The following is a 13,941-nucleotide window of genomic DNA, read 5'->3' as shown; positions in this document are numbered from 1 at the left end:
AGGCTACACATGTCACACAGTAGCACCTCCCAGCTGCCTACATTGAGGTGACAGGAATAAGTAGTGCTGTGAAACAAGAGCAGAGTCCAACTGCGGGAATTTTCAGCAGGCAGGACAGAGTCTGTAAAGATGACATACTGCCTCCTCCTATGTAATCAGGTAAGGTAAGGAGACCCTGCCACAAACTCCAAGTCAAAACGCATCAGAAAAACAGGGCTGCCCCAAGCACCTTTACATGTGAAAGACACCAGAAGATGAGCTCCACACTTCTACTCGGTCACTTTTATACTCTCACGCAGCACAAGGCCAGGAAAAGATATTAGCACAAGTACTGTGGAAGAAGGCTAGACAGTCTGACTCTACCCCTCTCTGTTCCCCCATATTTCTCTCCTCAACAAGGATATCTTTCAAATTATGGCCTAGAAATGCTTGAAGAAAATGATCAGATGTAAAGCTTAACATAGAACCAGGGCAGCTGCTATTACAGTGACAGACTCCTAAAACCATCTAAGATGCAGGGAATACAGTAGATTTAAGTAAACAGCTTGGTTTAAATAGGACTGTATTCTTTCTTACCTTTCAGCAAACTGAAGCTGTAATGTCTTGTTAAGGTAGAAACGCACTAGTAAAATGGTTTACTATATTTTCCTTAAGGATGTTTGAATCCAATCACCACTTGCAAAGAAACATGAAATCATGAATTCCCTCCAAAAGACAAAATATATTAGAGAAACATTTCTGTATGTTTGAAGTGAATAAGCAGAGGCTCTAAAATAACATTAGAGGGTCTTCTGATACAAGACAAAACTTGAGTCATTCTCAACAACATAACTTTAAAATAGTCCGTATTAAGCCATATATTAGACACAGAGAGATCTTGAGCGTATTAAACAATTTCAAAGCCTCATTTTCTGTAAAGCCTTTGCAAGTCTATTCAGTCTGTTCATTACTACAGAGAGGCATCATCTCTTAACTTAAATCAAAAAAAAAAGTTCAAGTCCTCTTATATAATTAACATATCAAAATTGCACATACAAATACTAATAGAAAAAACAAAGGATATCAGTGCATTTCTGTTGATACTCTGTCAGCAAACGACTGCAAGAAAGAAAATAAAGACATTACTCATAAAAGTCAGTTGTAGTATTCATTTTCTCAGCTGATTTAGACAATTACGTCTTAAGATACCTTTCCTTTTGCTTTACAGATAAATGCAGAAGGCATGAGACTGGTTTGCACTTGCTGATACAAATCAATATAACTATTTTGCTTCATTAAACCACTCCAGCCTCAAATCAGACCTTTTTGAAATGAGAAAAAACAATCCGGCAATTTCATGAATTTCTAGCCATTAACTATTTGTAGCCTTTTTAAGCAAACTATTCAGGTAAAGTGTGCCTGTGTATCCCATTGCTGTATTTATGCCCTGTATATATAATACACACACACGTACACACATCATCACCACAGTACACCCAAGTCCCCAAACTTAACAGAATGCTTTCCTAGGAAAGAACATACATTAGTAGAAGAAAATGTTTAAAATAAACCTTGAGAAAGCTATTGAACACCATAGTGCTAGCAGCTATAAGAAGAGTATAGCATTTGTTCTTATGTAAGGTGTATAGGGGGACAAGGGACAACACCAAGGAAGGTGCTCTCCTTTGCTCACGTTTTATGTTTTTGAAGAGCGGAAAGAAGAAAGGACAAGAAAAAGAAGGATCATGGCACTTACTGCAATATAAAGAGGGCAGGGGCTGCATTACTTGCTCTTGCAAGGGCTTAACTTTCGCAAACGAGAGAGCAGCTGAGCTGCAAGTATCTAGAGGAGAGGCAATTCCCACAGGAAACGTGTGCCTTGGCAGGGATAAGAGGGGCACAAAGTTTGAAGGCATCAGAAGGATCCACAGAGCGAAGGAGCTTTGAGGAAAAGGGTCTCAGCTAGATAGCGAGGGCTATTTCAAATCCCTTCTGCAAACTGGAACGTAGGACCAGAATTTAGACTAGCTAAAGCCAGATTAACATGTATCTGGGAAGGAGTACACGAGAAATAAACCATTACAATTGGGAGAGGTGGCAAGGACATCAGGTCACAGTATGGAGGTATACACACACACCAGAAACATTTCTCCAGACAACCATACATCGATGGTACTTGAGAAGAGGAAGGGCAAGCTATCACAGATGAGAAAGCAAACTATCAGGAGCACTTTAAAACACCACTGTTCTGATCATTGCTCAGCCTCACGTTTGCACATGCTGATATTTAACGCCAGCAGCATTTCGCACATTAACGCTAACACTACGTTTTCTTGAAAAGGTTTGTTTATGCCTGTGATCAACTTTTATTCTTCATGACAAATAAAAAGAAACAAAACTCTTCAAAGAACTTATTCTGCTAAACATATAATCAAATTATACAGCTACACAGAACGTCTCTGTTTTTACTACCATTACATAAACACATTTTAGGGCATAAACAAACAGGCCTTACAATCCAGATTTAGGAACTATTCCTGGAGAAGTTATATTATTTTGAGGAGGATTTAGTTTTTTGCATTGATGAATATCTGCTTTCCATAGAGTCATATTTGCTATATTCCTTTAAATATCTAAAGAGCAATACAAAGTTACACTTGTGCAATTGTACTTACTCTCCATCAATCATTTTTTGCTTCAGCGCAATTAATGCAGCTACATATTCATTTAAATTCTGTAAGGAAGAGTGTCTCAAATTGGTAAAGAAGTTCCACCCCAGAAACAGTAGCATACGCTGTAAATACCTCCTGAACTACACACAGTCGTTAACGGTTCATGTTCTACGCAACACAATAATCCGCCTTTTTTTCCTAGCTCGTTCTTTCAGTGAAAGAGATATTAACCGATTTAAAATATATCGCTATTTGCATGCACATGCAAATGCCTGCAAAGGCTGCAGGCTCCACAAGAAAGCTTGCATACTTGGATGACGCTTTTCCACAAGGGCTTTTAGAACTTTGCCTTCACAGCAAGGGGCATGCTAAAAATTCCCTGATCACTTCCAGAATGGCATTAAGCCTTCGCAGAACGCTCCCCACAAACAGCAGCTGCCCGGCGACTCCCCCGCTTGGTAATTCAAAATCCTTCCAGGCAGGCCTGAAGACCCTCCCCTCCCCTCCCCTCCCCCGAAGGGCAGCACGGAGCGCCCCACTCCGCCGAGCCCCCCGCGCTCCGGAGGACGCTGCCGCAGCTGCCTCTCCCCGGCCACCTACGTCCCGCCCACCGCAGCGAAGCCCGCTGAAAAGGATACATCTACGGCACATGACAGAGCGGAAGGAGGTCGCTAGCAGGTCCCTCTAGCCATGCCGCAGAGCCTGGGCTGCAGGGAGACAAACTACTCCCCTGCCAGAGACGCGCAGCCCTTCGCTCAGGTCAGGCTGGCCGCGGCCGCTCCCGCCGCGGCGCTCCCCGCTGGCCACGCTCGCCACCCGCGGCCCCGCCGCCGCCTCCGCCGCGCCCCTCACCGACAGCCCCCCAGAAGCGCCGGCGCCGCCGGGCAGCGGCCCGCTGCTACCTGCTGCAGAAGCCCGCAGTTGGCGCAGGCCGCGGCGGCGGCGGCTGCCGTCCCCGCCGGCGGCAGCGGCGTCTCTCCAGGCATCATAGTCGCCGCCGCGCCCGGCGCCCCGCACCAGCCTGGCCGCTCCCACCCGGCCCCGACGGCGGGGCAGGGACGGCGACGGGGATGGGGACGGCGACGGGGCGGGCGCTCGGCCCGGGCGTCGCGCACCGCGCCACCGCCTCGGCCAGGACCCGGCTCCCCGCCTCCTCCCCGAGGGTGGCCGCGCCACTGCCGGCCGAGCGGCGGGCGAGAAGGCGTTGGGCGGCGCCCTCTGCCGCGGGCGGTGCCGAACGTGCTCTGTGCGCGCCGCCTCGTCACAGGCGAAGCGGCAGCCTGCCCTGCCTCTGCGCCTCCCGCTGCGGGAAACGGTTATTTTCCGACGCGGGCAGTTCCCGCGGGCGCCGCTCGGGCCCTAGCGCGGCCAGGCGGGGGGACGGGCACAAGGGCCGGCCCTCGGCGGCTCCTCTCGCGAGAGCCCGGCGGGGCGCCCCGCCCTGCGCGGCGGTGCGTGCTGGGACATGGAGTCCGCGGGCGCCGCCGGGCCCGTCGGAGGGCGGCAGCGGCCTGTCGGTCAGCGCCCCGCCCGCCGGCCTGGCCGCGGGGCTTGTGCGGCGGCGGCGGCGGCGGCGGCGGGAGAAATTAGCCTTCGTGTTTGTTACGAGCGAGGAACAGGAGCCGGACCCGCCCGTAGGAAAAGGAGCCGCGTGGCGGCGCCGTGGCCGGTGGCCGGCAGCGCGGAGGGAGGGCAGCTGCGGCTGCGGGCCCTGCGGAGGGAGCGGCGCTGCGCGGCCAGCCCCGCGGGCTGCCGCCAGGCTGCGGACTAGCCGGATGAGGTTGCCGGAAATAGCGGTTGGAGGGTGGGACATCGCAAAAGATCTGCCTGCCGGGGTGGAGGCGAGGCCCTTGGGCTGCGAGGGGCTTGCTGCACACTAGGCCAGCAGCCTCCGAACTGCTCCTCCCTCGGGCTCTGCGCGAGGAAACGGAGACTGTGTGTCAATGGGCTGTCGTCACCCGTACCTCCTTACAAATAACACCAGGCAGCTTTAGGCTTTCATCAAGCTGAAGGTAATGAAAAACAGCTTATTTCAGAGGACTTTGGTTCTTGACACGCTTCTGAATTACAGTTTTCCAGAGAAATAGCTCAAAAAGTGGAACCTTTCAGCTAACTGGGGTATTTTCAGCTAGCAAATGCGGGATTTAGTAAACTTAGTCAGTCCCAGTGCTCTTGACAAACAGAAAATTTTCCCACAGTAAGGCTCCAGTTGCATGTTATTCCTGAGTTAAATACTTTCACCCATAGGCAGGGAAGCACTAATTCTTTTTTTTAATGTTTTTAAGAAAGAAAACAGAAAATAAAATATTCGAATAAAGTAGATTTATTTGAAACACCAAAATGTAAGGAAACCAGACCTGCAAAGAGTAATGTGGAAATTTTACACGATAAATAGTGAAGAAAATGAGTAGGAGAACAAATACCATATCTAAGAATTTGGGGGAATGGGATGAGGGAAACTATTACGCTTAGGTGATTTTCCTCCACTGGAGCAACACAGGAGCTGTCTCCTGAGCAGTCAGGAGAAAGGGCAGTATTTAGACTGAATGTTGACCTCAAAAAATGCTCTCAGTTTGGGGCAGAAACACTGAAGAGAGTAAGAAAGCTTACTAATCTGATCTGTTGGTTTAGAACGTCTAATTTTTACCGTATCCAATTTTCAGTCGTATGATTTCTGATAAAATAGACGGGACGTGGAAGTACTTCAGACAATCTAGGTTACATCAGCCTTACCTTCTAGATAATATAAAAGGAGATAATCTCTGTTTCAGTTTCCTGAAAAATTCTGTAGAGCTAGTGCACACCACACATTTTGAGATACTCAGGAGGTGTTTCTGGAAAAAATGAGAGGGCATTTCAAGTGTATGTTATTTCGGTGTCCCTAACCCAAAAGGCGTTGTGCTGTGGTGTGGAGCGGGAGGGATCAAAGGATCAAAGTCTATATTTCACCAGAACATCCAATACACAATAGGTACCTCAATCCAATTCGAACTTCACAGCATTTTATACTTCATTTAATGTTTTTGAATGTTAGATACATCTCTATTGAGCTGATTTTTATTTGAAGGTGTCAGGAGGCCAGAATTCTCTGACCAGGTCGTTTTAAGTATTCCACAAGCAGAGCGTTTAGTGTTTAACACCAAATTTTCTTATTTTATTTGACATTACGCAGGATTTTGATTTAGCAGAGTGACGCAACCATGCACTTTGGTCACAATACAAGTACAACTTACTCTTAGCAGAGTAATTGCAATATATATTTGAATCACAATACAAATGTGATTCTCATTACTGGTCTCTTTCATATGCTCGCTGTCCGTGGCTATTCATTCAACCTCTGCTCAGGCTGTAGACCTAACACGCAGCTCATGCTGAGGCGTAGTGTCTGCTGGGACCAGCAACACTGCGCTAGCACAAGAGCAACACATACACCAGCTACTCAAGGACAGAAAGGACAAGGACTCCTGTCCTTGTAATTTTCTAAGTAACTAAGTAACTGCTCATTAACACCTGATAAGACCAAAACTCCTCAGAATTAAGCACATTCTTGTCCAGTAACTGAAACAACCGATATGAATAGTATAGACCAAACTTCCAAGCTGGAAGGTACAAATACATCAGGTCACCGAAACAGTGTTTGAAGTGGATCCATGAGCAGCTGGACTGCTGAGGCTCTCATGCTTCCTGGTGCAATTCAGGCGACACCTTCATCATGATGGAGGAGGAAGAATGAGCACACTCACTGTTGGCTAGGTAACTATTTTTCTCATAAGCATGCAAATTAGTGCGTTCATGAAGTAATTAATCAGAGAATGAACAGTTTAGGGAAGTCTGTTGAGAAGAGATTGAGCCCTTGTTTGCCTTTTACCTAATGAGCTCATGAAATAAAGTTTGATTCACACAGTGCATTGTCGTGTAAATTTGAGAGGCCACAACAAACCATGACACTGTCACAATGCTCTCTTCAAAGTTCCTTTTGTTTGTTGTTCAGGTTTTTATACTTTTTACACAAGAGTATAACTGATTTTGCACAGAGGAGCTTTTTTGTTTTCTAAAACAAACAGTTCTGAGGGACTAGCAGCTACAATTGCAATAAAAGGACTCATTACTCTATTGCGACCCTTTTTGTAGAAACTGCGACTCCCAGCAATTTCTGTGTTCGTCATAATATTATAATTTCTCCAGCCGTATACTATGAGCTGTCGTCTCAATTTTCCAGAACAAGAGGACAAGGTCAACTTTTCTTTTCCAGATATATAAGAATTCTTTTCACACAAAAGGCCCAAAAAACCTGTAGCCACCTAAAACCTTTCTTAGCTAAGAAATTGCTATCTGACAAGATAAAGAAAGTGCAAGGAAGCCTTCATAGCAATCACGTTTTTGGATGCTTACTCCATTGTGCCGATATATAGTATTGTCACTGGCTCAAAAAGCATGGGTCTAAAAAAGCATGCTCTAAAAAGCATGAGGTTGGCTTAAAAATCATAATGTGCTCTAAATCAATATATGAGCCTTTTCTTCTTTAAGGCTATAGAGAAAACTATTCCAAAATGTATTTTCAAAGAGTAAAAATATATGTTTTATTATACCTGCCACACTGGCCATACTTTTGAATGCTGTGAGAGTACTTCCCTTTCCTAGCAATGGAAGATACCTTGAATGTCCCAATAGCTCCTATCACTGAAGATTTCCCTCACACCCAACTAGGCTCTCTGTTGCTCTTCTTTTATGTCCTATCAATCTCTTTGAACCATAGAGCAGGAGCAATTTTGCCCAAGAACCTGCCCTGAGTTTCATTAAAATCAGTGACGTCAACTAACTTTATTGAAAACAACTTCACTTCTGTCTATGGGCAGGGAGAATTTTAGGTAAGTGGTGGCCACCTGCTGGCTGCAGCCCTTCTGATAACTGCGACACAGCCATCATTTCTATAAAGGAAAATTCACAAGACGACAACTTTCACCCTTCAAGGAATGGGCCCTCTTGCCTGTCCCAGTTGGCAATAGCATAATAAGAATTAGTCACACGTGGGTAGGGCTTAGGACGTGGACTTTTGTTGTACTGAATCACAATCGTCTCTTCCAAGTATCCTTACAAACAAGCAAAGGATCTAGTTTATGCCTTTTATATGAAACTGTCACTGAGTAAATATAAGGTGTCTGGAGCATGGATCAGAACATTGCCTTCCTAGGTGAGCGCCCAGACTATTTATTCTTTACTCTTCCCTTCTCCTTCCTTCTCCTTTAAGCTAAGGGATAATGAGATTTCTCTGTGTGTTGTTTACCCAAAGAACCTTACCTTCTTTTCTGAACAGCTAAATGGTTTTCACCTCCCTCCACCCCAATCCAGAATAGCCTCTAGACTAGTGATCAGAATACTAAAAGCAGTTTAATCTTAAAGGCAAAAAAAGATTTACTGACATAATAACTATAAGAGGGAGCACTTTAAAATTCTCACACTACTTCTTATACTGGATATGACTTTTACTAGGACAGACACATTGAGAGAACAAGATCCTCCTGTGTCCCTTCACAATAATATCAAGAACCATATGAGTTTGTATTTTATCCTATATAACTAGGACATATATAAGTAATAATTGGCGGTTAAACATGAACTTTAAGAGACTTGATCGTAATCGCTTTCACGTGGAAGTAAGTAAAGATTTTAGTTGGTTGCTTGCGTGATTGATGTACGTATAAGATGAGAATCAAAATTAGTATTTTTACTTTACATTAAATTTTATATTAATCCAATGTCAAGACTATTACCTCAGCCAAAATCATTGCCCAAAACTATATTTCTCCCACCACTTCACCAGACAGCCAAAGAGTCTTCAAGTTGCAGTTTTTTGCAAGAATATCAGTATTTCATTTCTCTCCCGCCTTTCTCCCCTTGCCCATACATTGTATTTTTTATTTGTGCAAAAACTACATTTAGTGAATTTTTTGAATGGCTGTTGTCATATGTCGTCAGAGGCAGTTCCACAACACTGAACTGCCTGCGTGTCTGCCGTTACAAGTTTTCATTCCTCCTTATTCAAGCCCTTGTAAGTAAATAATCAGTCATCTGTTCGGACTGCTGAACATTAATGTTTTGGAAGCAGATCATTGCATTAAAAGGGAATGGAAAAGGGAAGGGAAAGTTTTGAATTAGCAGTCTCTAATGCAATTTAATCTCTGTGTGTATTGTTTCTGTCAGAAATGATTTACCTTTGAAACACTTTGGAAAAGCAAACATTTGCCTTTTCAAATGAATATGTTTGCCTCTAAATGGCAGGAATGCTAAACAGAGACAAAAGAGATATTCTCTGCCACATATAAAAAGTGTATACATGTCCCCCATAGCAAACGACTTGAACCCCATGTGTTGCTACCTATGGACTCAAGAGTATTTTTTGCAAGAACATGGTATCACTTAAGTAAAAATGCATTTAGTATAAGTAAGTTTGTTCATCAAGTGATATTGTCTACCTCCTTGGTAATGGTTAAGAGAAAGTTCTTTCTTAAATAAGGAAACAAATAATACTTTCACAGCTTTTCACCCACTCCTTTCTGGAAGTAAATGCTATGAGATCATGCAGGTTTCATCCATCTTTGGAAGAGAATATTATACATATATTGCACAGATGGAAGCAGCAAAATAGATCTAGTGCTACCAGCTGCTCTGCCAATTTTCCAGAAAATTTCTCCTAATGCTTAAAATACGGAATTTCTCCCCGGAAAGAAAGTTTTTACTTCATAGCTGCCAACTAATGCTTTTTAAGTGCTATATTTTTTTAATGTGCCATTTCTTTTTCTGTAGTACTGTACTTGACAGTGTTGTACATAAAAGGAAAGAATCATATGAAGAGCAATTTAGAAGTTCAGTAAAAAAGGAGGCCCGAGTAACTATTGCTGACATAAAATGTACTAAAAATACTACACAGATGTGATGGTACAGAGGTAATCTATAATCTAGGAGTTAAACTGATCACTGAGAGTTCTGTTGTGAAGTCTAGATCAGGCAGAGATTTGCTGTCACACTTCAAAAAAACAAAACCTCTGTCCTTTTGTTTCTTATGTGCACAAAAAGGGAAGAAGTTATATATCATGCATTAGTGTTGCAAGGCTTTTGACAATGTCAAGTGTATAGGAGCTGGTGTTCAAAAGCTACGGTGTTACTGACAAATCACACGGAGAAATGCTATTTAGTTTACAATAGGATATTAAGTCCAGACACAGGACTTTCTAGGGAAGGCAGAAAATGTAATGAAGTCATGTTCAGAACCATGCTCCTGGAAAGCGACAGGATTTATATCAGATTGTCACATCTCATTTTGTTCTTATCCCTTCTTTTTAGGTAATTGTAGCAGAAGAAACTTGACAAGGCTGCAAAGTATGTTCTGAAGAACAATTTTATAAGCAGTAAGATAATAGTGCTTATTTTTTTCATAACAAGGAAAAATGATACAATTTTTATTTCTCTCTTCAGAATCCCATATATCTGTTTTTTATAGCTTCCTAATATCCTTAAATACTGTGGCTACTCAGAGCGGAAGCCATCCACATGCAGAACATGCTAGGAAGGCTCCTTTGATACTCGTTAGAGAGGAGAGGCACGCTGTATGATGTACTTCAACTGACCTATTTTAGAGATGTAAGAGAGAGAGGGTGGGATGAATCACACACCATAAAAATACCCTTTTCTGTTCATTGATTTATAGGAATCTGTAGGACAACTTCAGATGTAGATACCTACACTATGAACATCTATATGTGAACACATGAATCCCACTGTAATGTCCTCTTTTTTTTTTTTGTTTTCTCTATTGGTATTTTTGACAATAGCGTCAGGAATTTCATTTGGTAACGCTCATTTATTTTTCTGGCATAAAATGTAACTGATAACTTTATGTTCATATATCAAAAGTATTCCCACACACAGCAACTGAAAAAGCCAAGGTATTCACATGGACATTAAAATTTCTTTTTGTTTTAAACTACATAGCCAGTCTAAGAGGAACAAGCTAAATTCATGTTCTCTAACTAAATCACTGCTGCATATATAGTTCCTTGCTAAATTTTTTTTCCATTGGTGTATTGTGTTCCTCCTGCTTCTGCACTGGAGAGTAACTGTACCTTCTCAGGGGAGAGCAGATTCCAGGGACTGCAGTGTATGGCAGGCAGGAAAGAAGGAGAGTAAGCCTCCAGTGAAAGACATAAAACTTCCTGGGGCCCAGGGAGGAGTGTGCTATAACAAAAAGGCATTAAGTTCACAAAACATAAGTCTGGAAGCAACAAACCCACCTTTAAGGCTACAGTGCATGGGGAAAGCACAGGGGGCTCAGTTATTCCAGGACCGATGATGCTTGGTCCAGAGCTTTGTTCATCGACAGTCACATCTAATCTAGATTATATGTGACCACAGCACTAACAAGAAATGACAATCATTTTTAAATGTATCTGAATTTTTACTAATCAGTTTTTTTCTTGCCTGTTTTCACCAACTGCGGAAATGAAATGGCTTGAATCAGATAAAACTGCAGCATTCTACATGTACATGTGGCTGACTCTCAAGGTTGTGTCTGCACTGTCAGCTTGGTGTAGCAAGGGTTTTGTTATTTATTCCTGGTCAGCTGATCCTCTGTAGTAAATACAGACTAATGTGCTCCAGAGCTCTCATCTGGAGTAGAGGAACTAGATCATTTTAAGAGGAAACCATGTCACATGTGAGAAGATGTGCTCAGTGTCATTTTCACTGCAGGCAAGCATGCAATGTGAGCATGTAATATGTGAAGCGTAGCTCCCTCCATTCTGGAGAGCCTACTAGTGTTTTCCCTGCCAGCCTCTTGTAAACATAAGGCCAGAAATGTCTTCCCACCTAGCCTTGGCTATATATCCTTGGTTGTTCTGTGAAGTCACACAACCCATGGTTCACAAAATAGCCATCTCAAAATTTTGGTCCCTTGCCTTTCTGTGGTTTCAGTTACTCCTTGCTCATGCTTGCTGCATCCCTTCTTGGCCAGCCTCATGACAGGCTGCTGCAGAGAGGCACAGATCACTAGCAGTCTCCTCAGTGCACTGCAGGCCCCTCAGAGCTTTCCAAAAGATTTTCTCCATGTCACTGCCCTGTAATACAACCCATATGTCATACCCCTGACCTCCACTAGCTTTCCAGTTCAAAGCAAAGCAATCTTACAACTATCTACTAAAAGTAGAGATAAAGAAAAATCTCATGAAGATACAGTGACAACATGAGAAAAGAGGCAGAAACATACATTTGTAGAAAAGCTAGAAATTCCAGACAACATCTGAGATGCGTTATATGAGATCATGATGTCAGATATCCTGTGAGGATATCTGGTTTGAGAGGATATGTGGGTAACAGGTACTGCGTATAAAAGACAACAGACAAGAAAAGTAATAAATTAAACAGCCAGATACACAAACCCTAGTGAGCAGGAGATAATAGAGACAAAGACCAGAACTCTTAGTTCACTGATTGATGGGCCTTTGAAGGAGCCTTGCAGGCATGACCTTGAGCTGATGCAACCAGAACTTTGTAACTGATGAGAAGGAGGGAAATAAGATTATCATGAGTCTCATGGGAAAGAGCAAATTTATTATGGGATATTTGTGAAATTGCATAAAACTTACTGTGGGGTGCTTTACGGGGATTGTGGGTATATGTGAATCTTGCAGGTGCTTACGGTCAAAAGCAGGGAAGAGGAAGAACAAGCATGGGAAAATGAAGAGGAGATAAGAGGGGCTGAGCACATGTAAACAAGCTGCTGGTCTGTATGCTTGTCTGGCCAAGTCCTGGACCTGATTTACTGCAGTCTATCCTATCCTCTTTAATTCAACTCTATTCTTAACTATTTTCTATATGACTTTGCTCTCTCTTCTGCAGGGGATGGGGAAGGGGAGTGTGATTTGCTAGTGAACTTCAAACTGGATTAGCCAGCAGAGAGATCAGAATCTGAAAAGACTCAAGATTAGAGGTCAAGACTGGATAATGTACTCCAAGACTGGATTCCTCCCCTAGGGAGGAATAACCCCATGCAGCAGTACAGGCTGGGGGCTGACCTGCTGGGAAGCAGCTGCACAGAGGAGGACCTGGGAGTGCTGGTGGACAACCAGTTGAGCCTGAGCCAGCAATACAGCCTTGTGGCCGAGAAGGCCAATGGTGTCCTGGGCTGCATGAGGAAGAGTGTTGCCAGCAGGTGGAGGGAGGTGATCCTGCCCGTCTCCTCAGCCCTGGGGAGGCCTCCCCTGGCCTACTGCGTCCAATTGTGGGCTCCCCAGGACAAGAGAGACATGGCACTCCTGGAGAGAGCCCAGCGGAGGGCTACAAAGGTGATGAGGGGCCGGAGCATCTCTCCTGTGGGGAAAGGCTGAGGGAGCTGGGCCTGTTCAGCCTGGAGGAGAGACGACTGAGAGGGGACTCTGATTACTGTAGACAAATATCTGAAGGGAGGGTGTCAAGAGGATGGGGCCAGACTCTTCTCCGTGGTGCCCAGCAGCAGGACAAGAGGCGACGGGCACAAACTGAAGCACAGGCAGTTCCCTCTGAACATGAGGAAAAACTTCTTTACTGCGAGGGTGACTGAGCCCTGGAGCAGGTTGCCCAGAGAGGCTGTGGAGTCTCCTTCGCTGGAGATAGTCAAAACCCGCCTGGATGTGATCCTGGGAAATGTGCTCTAGAGGACCCTGCTTGAGCAGGGAGGTTGGACTCGATGATCTCCAGAGGTCCCTTCCAACCTCAACCATTCTGTGATTCTGTGAAATGGGAGCCAGGGTCTGGGCATGGATTTTGGACAGACTTATGGTCTGGTCTATGGTTTGAGGGACCTGTGGATGTATGTGTATGTGTAAGGTGAGTGAATGTGCACATGTGCACAGAAGTTCTGCTAGAAAACTTCAGTCAAGCTGGAATGCCCAGCAAACAGGAAGAGAGTAGCATCTGGCAAGACCCAAGGTCTGAGTTGGAGATTTGATAAATGGGGCCCATGGTCTGGGCGGGGATTCTGGGTAGACTTAAGAACTGGTCTAGGGTTTGAGGAACCTGCAGATTCATGTGTGCCTGTGGATCCAGAAAGTGAGGGTATGCGTATGTCCACTAGTAAACTTCAATCCTGATCAACTAGAGAGGAGGAGCAGGATGGGGCTGATTTGTTCATGTGTATGTGAGCATTGTTTGTGTTTTTGTGGCTGTTGGTAAAGGTACTGTCCTCTGTGCTGAGCTCTGTGATCGGCCATGTGTACAGTGTGTGTTTGTCTATATCTTTGGACTGTATGCTCAGCCTTGC

The 13,941-nt window shown here is 44.3% G+C and overlaps 2 protein-coding genes across 5 annotated transcripts in view; one reads left to right on the top strand and one right to left on the bottom strand.

Annotated features, from left to right (window-relative positions):
• ICE1 (interactor of little elongation complex ELL subunit 1) overlaps positions 1-3,738 on the bottom strand; it is a 33,949-nt gene extending 30,211 nt beyond the window's left edge. Inside the window, exons 1-4 of one of the 4 annotated variants that reach the window (XR_011138954.1) lie at positions 3,554-3,738; positions 2,655-2,713; positions 1,064-1,098; positions 577-595 (exon numbers count right to left, since the gene is read on the bottom strand). Coding sequence is in view for 3 of the 4 variants with exons in the window: in XM_068931349.1 (XP_068787450.1) it covers positions 577-595; positions 1,064-1,098; positions 2,655-2,713; positions 3,554-3,640 (200 nt within the window). In the remaining variant the exon portion in view is untranslated. Of the gene's footprint in view, positions 1-576; positions 596-1,063; positions 1,099-2,654; positions 2,714-3,289; positions 3,482-3,553 lie in introns of those variants that run through there. The other 3 variants (XM_068931349.1, XM_068931348.1, XM_068931351.1) reach the window with 3 other exon arrangements.
• A 724-nt stretch (positions 3,739-4,462) lies between these two features.
• Positions 4,463-13,941, top strand: part of NFX1 (nuclear transcription factor, X-box binding 1) — an 89,873-nt gene continuing 80,394 nt past the window's right edge. The window contains exons 1-2 of the mRNA XM_068931346.1: positions 4,463-4,663; positions 9,993-10,057. The gene's annotated coding sequence lies outside the window, so the exon portion shown is untranslated. The remainder of the gene's footprint in view (positions 4,664-9,992; positions 10,058-13,941) is intronic.

Source organism: Struthio camelus, chromosome 2 (genome assembly GCF_040807025.1).
Source record: "Struthio camelus isolate bStrCam1 chromosome 2, bStrCam1.hap1, whole genome shotgun sequence".
NCBI lineage: Eukaryota > Metazoa > Chordata > Aves > Struthioniformes > Struthionidae > Struthio > Struthio camelus.
Note: the sequence above shows the minus strand (reverse complement) of the source record. Positions and strands in the feature narration are given on the sequence as shown.